At 45.8% G+C, this 7,242-nt stretch overlaps 1 protein-coding gene across 1 annotated transcript; it reads left to right on the forward strand.

Annotated features, from left to right (window-relative positions):
• Positions 1-375: 375 nt before the first annotated feature.
• On the forward strand, positions 376-5,466 carry DYNLT2B (dynein light chain Tctex-type 2B). Its single transcript, XM_059855525.1, has 5 exons — positions 376-526; positions 901-1,034; positions 2,611-2,680; positions 4,307-4,370; positions 4,985-5,466. The coding sequence occupies exons 1-5, from the start codon at positions 459-461 to the stop codon at positions 5,030-5,032; spliced, it is 384 nt and encodes a 127-aa protein (XP_059711508.1). The 5' UTR covers positions 376-458; the 3' UTR covers positions 5,033-5,466.
• Positions 5,467-7,242: the final 1,776 nt, after the last annotated feature.

The raw sequence follows: 7,242 nt of genomic DNA on the forward strand, positions 1-7,242 counted from the left end.
TATTTACCAACTACTTAATTGTACAAGTCCCATTGCAAAAAAAAAAAAAAATACACCTTCCTTTCTTTCTTTCTTTCTTTCTTTCTTTCTTTCTTTCTTTCTTTCTTTCTTTCTTTCTTTCTTTCTTTCTTTCTTTCTTTCTTTTTCTTTCTTTCTTTCTTTCTTTCTTTCTTTTCGTTTCCTCTTTTTTTCTTTTTCTTTTTCTTTTTCTTTTTCTTTTTCTTTTTCTTTTTCTTTTTCTTTTTCTTTTTCTTTTTCTTTTTCTTTTTCTTTTTCTTTTTTCTACTACAAAGTGACACCGCAGGCTGCAGAGACACCCAGCGCAGAGCTCGGCAGGGCAGAGCACGCAGCCGTTCCCCGGGGCGGTGCAGCGGTGACGCGCGGGGCGGGCGGCGGAAGCGGCGGGAGCGGGAGCGGCCGCGGTTGTCCCGGTAACCATCGCCGGGGCCTGCGGGGCCATGGGCGAGCTGGGCCCGGAGGAAGGGGCCGAGAACACGTACAGGCTGCGGCCCGGCCTCCAGCAGCGGTGAGGGCCAGCGCGGCGGGCGACTTTGGACTGGGGCGTGTGGGCCCCAAAGGGAATGTGGAGCTGCGGTGGGAATGTCGGGAGGGCATCCCTGGGCATGAGGAGCTGGCGTGAGGCAGTGCGGGTGTTGGGAATGGGGAGCACCGAGGGCTTGGGGGCACCGCGCTCCCAGACCAGCTTTGACACCCACTTGAGTGGGGGATGCTGCTTCAGGGGAACTTCCAGTGGGGCTGGTTTCACCCCTGTTGATCGGTGTTTGGCTTTTGGCAATATCTCCATTTTAGTGAGGCTTTTTTTTCCCTTTCTGTTGCACTTCTCTTTTTTTTTTTTTTTTTTTTTTTTTTTTTTTTTTTTTTTTTTTTTGGCCAAGATAGGTTTAAGTCATCCACAGTAAAAGAATGCATCCGTGCAATACTGAAGGAGAAGCTGGCCAATGTGCAGTACATCCCAGAAGAAATGCCTGAGCTTACAAAGTCTTTATCAGACACAATAAAAGACAGACTGAAAGGTAAGGAGGTCTGCTGGGGATGTAATTTCTTTTCTTGCCATGTCCTCTCCCTTTTGACAAGATCCCTCTTTCTTCCTTTAATCTTGAAACGTATTCCTTCCCCATTGACTGACTCAAGTCTGCTGTATGAAGCAATCTGTCCTATAGATGTGCATTTCTTGCCTGCAGAACTGGAGATCTAATTCAAGCAGACAAGATTTGTTTTCATATAGCTTGGCAAGTGTGTGATGTCAAATGTGGAGGGACTGCAGGGGGAAAGAAGCTGCATTAAAGAGAAGAAAGAAGTGAAGTTTCATTGTTTCGTGATTCCATTCCTGCTCTTTTACTGCTGTGAGTTAGATCAGAGCTAGAATAGCAGTGGAGATCAGAACAAGGCTCAGGGGGCACAGGGAAGGGGGAGAGAGGAGCAGTCAGCCAAGGAGGGGTGTGACTACATCCTTACAGCTCTGGAAAAAGGTTGTGCTGCTGCACAGGATGCCCCCAGCATTTTTGAGTTCAAGAAGAAAAGTGCAGGCACCAGCAGGTGTTTCCTGAGTTTTGTGCTGGAATAAGTATATGGATGTGTGTGCTGGCATGGACATTTTTTCTCCTGTTCTTCGTGGGGACACGCTGGTGCTCCACCTGCTGGGCTGGCCTGACGTGGTGGCACAGCCGTGTGGTCACCCTCGGCAGGAGCCGTGGATTTGTGCTTCTCCCAGAATTACACATCGGCTTTAAAGCCAGCAGCAGCAGCTGTAGTCCCTGCACGTGTTCACGCTGAGGGCTTGGCTTCAGTAATATGTAACCACAGTGGCAGCAGCCTGAAGCTAGGCTGGCCCGGGGTGGCCACTCTTATCAGCTGGCATCTCTGATAAGCATTGATTGAGTTGGATGTTAGCAGAGCCAGCGTGCTGTGTTCAGTCCTCCAGTGGAAACAGGGTGCTGGAGTCGTCCCGGGACACTGCTTTGTTGAAGACAGGCATTGGGATCTATATTTGATTTCAAACATGCCTGTTCTGATTTGGCTTCTGGAGCATTGCCATGGCCTGATTAGATCTGGCCTGTTCCCCAGAGGTACTTTTTACTGTTGTGAAACAATAGCACATCTCTGAAGACACAAAAATAACACAGCTATTATATGGCCTTTTATACCACCGAGGAGCAAAGGAAACACCTGTGTGGCAGAAGAACCTCACAATACCTTTGCATCAAAACAGTTTTAAAATAAGACAGTTTTTTTCAAATTGCATTTTGTCCACCAGCAGCCTTATTAATGTTCTTTCCATGTGACCAGTTCTTGAAAGTTGTCAAAGCAGAATGCTGACATACAGTGTGGCTGCTCATGGGTGTCCTGTGCATTTTAGATGAATATTTTGATGGATGCCAACTACCCTGTTCACCCTTCATCTCCAGCAAAACCATGGTACTCATACTAAGGAAAATGAAGCATTGTAAGGCAGTCTGTCCACTTGGCTACTTGCATAGGCTTGTACAGCCACTTGCTTTGTAGCCAGAAATCTTTAGCTTTCAGGGTCGTGTCTTGGGCTCATATTTTTAAAAAGTTATTGCTCTCACTATTATTTTTTTCTCTCTCCAGAGGAGGGATTTGACAGGTACAAGATGGTGGTGCAGGTTGTCATTGGAGAGCAGAGAGGAGAAGGAGTGAAGTAAGTTTTGCATCTTCTAATTGTATTTCTAGCATGTTTTCTGGGTTTGGGTGTGTTTTTTTTCTTTGGAAGCTGCTTCCAACTTCCCTTGCTACAAAGATCAGTCTGCAGATGATGAAGTGTAAATCACTTTCTTTTGTCTTTAGTGGCAACTTTAGTGCTTAGGTTGTGACTGGTTGACTTAGCCAGTGATAATTGGCTCTGTAGTGGTTCTTAACAAGCTGAAATGCTGAAAATCATTTTTGAGGAGTGTGGTAGAAGCATTTTGTGTTGTGTTCATGATGAATTAGGGTACATCCCCCATCCCTTCCTAAGGCCCTGCTGGAGCACGAAAGCCATGGTAAAGCACTTCTGTCTAAAGCCAGAAAGCTTCCATAAGCATTTAATTTACATTTTTCAGAAGTTTCAATTTCTATAATCCCACTGCAATACTGCCATGGGAACCAAGCCTAGATTCCCATGTGGGTGCTGAGCACTTGCAGTCAGCTCCAGATACCTGCAGTCAGATGAAAGAATTCCTCTTGGCTGCAATAGTGAGCTGTAGCTTTCCATTACTCATGGGTAGGTAGAAGACAAAAAGGGAACAGCTCACAAGGTGATGCGCTTTATCTGCTGGGCTTATCTTTATTATTGTGCCTGGTACTCCAGCAGAAGATAAGTGCAACAGAGCTGTAATCAGATCTGCTGCCTCCCTGTTCTGGAGGTCAGAGAGGAATACCTGTACCTGCTGCTCAGGCTTTTGTCAGGAATGTCTGTCTGCAGGCATGCTGCTCCACAAGCACCGTGCCAGGGTGAACAGTTCAGTGTTCAGGTGGTCTGGTCAGAAATGTGAAATCCAGCCACACAGGCTGACAGAGCAGTTGGGGAAATTTTCCAGTTTGCAACAGACAGGAGGCAAGATTGAAACACAATCACTGACATCCTTAATGCAAAATACACCTTAGTACAGTCATTCATACATTATGGGACTGTGCCCCAAAAGGAATCCTGTCAGCTGAGGCTCACTGGGGCAGGCAGGGAGTGGGAGCCTTGCAGCAGGGAAAAGGGAATGTCAGTGCCTTTAGACAAGGCAGCAGCAAGGTCTCTCATGCACTATCCTGCTATGGTCCGGTTGTTTGTGCTCAGGATAAGGCTTGGGTGTAAAAGTCCATCAGGATAGTCAGGGAGCAGAGGGTGTAGATACAAAAAGACTTGAAGAGGTCATGGTCTTGTAGCGTGGCATCTGCCAAGGAATACGATAGCTCCCTATAAATAAATTGGGAGTATGTACCATGAGGGTGCAGAAGGTGAAGGACAAGAACAAATAAGCTAAATTAGCCACTGATACGCATAAGCCAGAAGTCAAAGATTCTTAAGCACCATAGCAATGAGGTTTCAAGCCCTGCTGCACGGTAAAGGTGGCAGGGTTGAGAGCTGATGAGTTTGAAAGTGGAGCACATACAGAGGGGATTACAGCATGTGGTAGAATTCAGCAGCAGAAAACTAGGCATGGGATTCAGGAGCATACTTCCCAATTCCACTGCCTTTAAAGCAAACTCAGTTTGGTTTTCAAGGGAAGTATCTGTGATCACTTAGGTCATTACACATGAACTCTGGATAATGTCCCTGTCTGGCTCCTTTGTCTAGCATGGCTGCACGATGTTTCTGGGATGCTGACACTGACAGCTGTGCTCACGACGTGTTCATGAACGTAAGTAGGGACTGGATTCTCATGGGAAGTGCAAGGCTACTTGCTTTTGTATGAGAGGCACAGTGACCTTAAATATGGAGCAGAAAAGAAACAGAAGGAAGAAATCAAGATTATTGAAACAGCCTGATTTACATCCTTGTTCACAAAACATATTTAGCTATAACAGCCAACATAGTGAAAGTTCTCCCCTGAGTAGGTGACACAGTACAGTACAAAAGTCATTGTAGTCACACCATTTTACTGGTGGAGAGAGAAAGCACAAGAGACAAAGTCTTTTCTTACATACTTTGCTGAACTGCAGTCATGGAACATGGCTGAAATCCAGGACTGAGCCAAAGTCAAGATTTTACATAATTATTTTTTTATTTTAAACTGACACCTAGATATCTGTGGGTGGGAGGATGGAGGAAATTGAGTCACTTCTGGCATTCAGATGCACTGACCTGGGTTACACCACAAGTGAGGTGAATAAGAAACTTAAATAAAAGACAGAAAATTGCTATATATTACTATAGTTTTGTTCTGATCTAAGTGTTCCCTGAGGTTTGCCTGTTCCTCTAGACTTAGCAAAAACCTTGCCTTGACTAACACAGAGCTTTCTCTGTTTTCCCCAGGACAGCCTGTTTTGTGTGGTGGCTGCATTTGGCTGCTTCTACTATTGAAGGTGACAAACATTGCTCAGAAAGATGGACATTGGGGAGAATGCTTTGGAGTACTTTTTATTTAAGTGCACAAAAGCACCATATTCTTCCTTTAGTACATAACACAATTAATGCTCTAGGAAGAACATCCTACACCTGTTCTACACACTACAACATTCCCTCTTCCTTGTGGATATTTATATAGCTTTAGGCACAATATTAATATTATTATTATTATTATTATGTCCTTTATTTAAATGGACCTTTGTTTTTTATATAGTGTTGGTTTTGTCCTAAAAGTGTATTGCCAATAGCCATTGTTTTTCAAGCAAACTCAACTTCTGTCTCAAAAGGGTTCTGTTACTTTTATTTTTATTTCTATGAAATTAATGAAATATTTATAAGAAAAAAACCATAATAAATCTATGTATTTCATATTTCTTGTCTTGTGGCATTTTCTTCCACTCTACAAGATGCACTATCCTGGATAGCTTGTCTGTATTTCTTAGGTGAGCATTTTGACAATTCTTTGTAAATTAATCCATAAAGCTGATCTCTGATTCTGGTTATCCAGTTTTGTTCCTATGACTCCCACAACAATTGGGCTATGAATCCCAGCTGTGTCACATGAGATGGTATTAATTGATGGAAAGTCGAGGTATTTAGGACATTAGGTCAGGCTAGCAGCCCACACACCCCGTGACTGCCAGAACTCCTCCCTGCAGTAAGTGCTCCTTGGTTTGGTGCAGTTTGGCACCTGTGGAGGCTGTGAGTGATCATTGCTCCTCACACTCTTCAGCAAATACTCCAGTGATTTCCCAATCTCTCTCTAATTGTTTTGGAATATGAGGGTGGATGTTTGGAGACCAACTTTGCTAGGACTCCAGCCTCAGAAAGGCTGCCGTAGATCTGCAGAAGAATGCTAAATATTCTCATCTCCCCAAAAGTTGGAGGACCAAGTGGGTTCCTGAGACAGTGGGTGCCAAGAGAGTACATCTTAGCATGCCATTGGAAGATGGGAGGCCCTGTGGTGGTGCCTGTTCTCTCTCTGCTGACAGGGCAGGCACAGCTGAACCATTCCAGCAGGATGAACGGCTTTCCGAGTGCCGAAGTGGGGTGAGGTGAACCCTGCATCCCACCCTCACCAACTGTTACAGCAGAACACACCCTCGCCATGCAGCTCTTGGAAACCGGGGAAGTAAAAAATTACAATGCATCTTCTAGAACCCCTCTTTCAGGTACAGTGCTGGAGGCAGCACACTGCTGCATCTCTATTACGTTAGTTTGAAATATTTTGGTTATGAGTCTTCCTCTCCTTTTCCTCTGGTGGGAAATGAAGGGTGTCTTCACTGACTGCTTTGTTGCTGCCTGTGGCTGTCACCCACTAAGGAACCTGCAGAGAGATGTGACAGTGCTGCTCTGTTTGTGCACGATCTGGGAATGTGACTTTTGGGGAGCAGCAAAACCCTCCACACAACATTTTCCAGGAGCTCGTACATATGACTTCAGACTCGTTTTGAAGCTTTTATAAAGCCATGGCTATTTAACCTTGCACTTGCTCAATTTTGGAGGCGTTTAATGGCTTCTTCACAATAGTGTTGCACAAAGCAGGTGAGCAGATTTGAGTCTGTAATCACTCAGCCTCACCACCCTTAGCTGTGGTGTGGGACAGGTAAGGGATGCTGTATTTCCTCTGGAGAAGCTGCTGAAGCACTGCACATCCGTGCAGACAAGCAGGGTAGCTCCCTCCTTCCAGAACCTCCGGAATTTACACCGGATACATCCATACACTGGATGAACGGAGAAAAGACTTCATCAGGCTCCCCTCCTCGTGACAGAAAACAGAGGGGCAGACACTGATCTCTTCTCTGTGGTGACCAGTGACAGGACCCATGGGAATAGCCTGAAGCTGTGTCCTGGGGTTTACGTTGGGTATCAGGAAAAGGTTCTTTCCACAGAGGGTGTTTGGGCACTGACCAGGCTCCCCAGGGAAGTGGTTATGGCACCAAGCCTGGCAGAGCTCAAAAAGCGTTTGGACAATGCTCTCAGGCACTCGGTGTGACTCTTGGGGATGGTGCTGTGCAGGGCCAGGAGTTGGACTCGGTGATCCTTGTGGGTCCCTTCCAGCTCAGGACATTCTGTGACGTGCAGAGCCGCGGGGCAGGAACGTCGCGAGCCGGAACGGAGGTTCCAAGCGCGGATTCCCGGGACGCTGCTTCCCCGCGGCGGGC

Source organism: Haemorhous mexicanus, chromosome 10 (assembly GCF_027477595.1).
Source record: "Haemorhous mexicanus isolate bHaeMex1 chromosome 10, bHaeMex1.pri, whole genome shotgun sequence".
Lineage (NCBI taxonomy): Eukaryota > Metazoa > Chordata > Aves > Passeriformes > Fringillidae > Haemorhous > Haemorhous mexicanus.

Bases quoted from the DNA above. Each gene is read 5' to 3' on its own strand.
- DYNLT2B (XM_059855525.1), top strand. From the start codon at position 459: ATGGGCGAGCTGGGCCCGGAGGAAGGGGCCGAGAACACGTACAGGCTG. The intron at 1,035-2,610 runs GTAAGGAGGTCT...TTCTCTCTCCAG, and splicing joins AATAAAAGACAGACTGAAAG to AGGAGGGATTTGACAGGTAC. The intron at 4,371-4,984 runs GTAAGTAGGGAC...TGTTTTCCCCAG, and splicing joins CTCACGACGTGTTCATGAAC to GACAGCCTGTTTTGTGTGGT.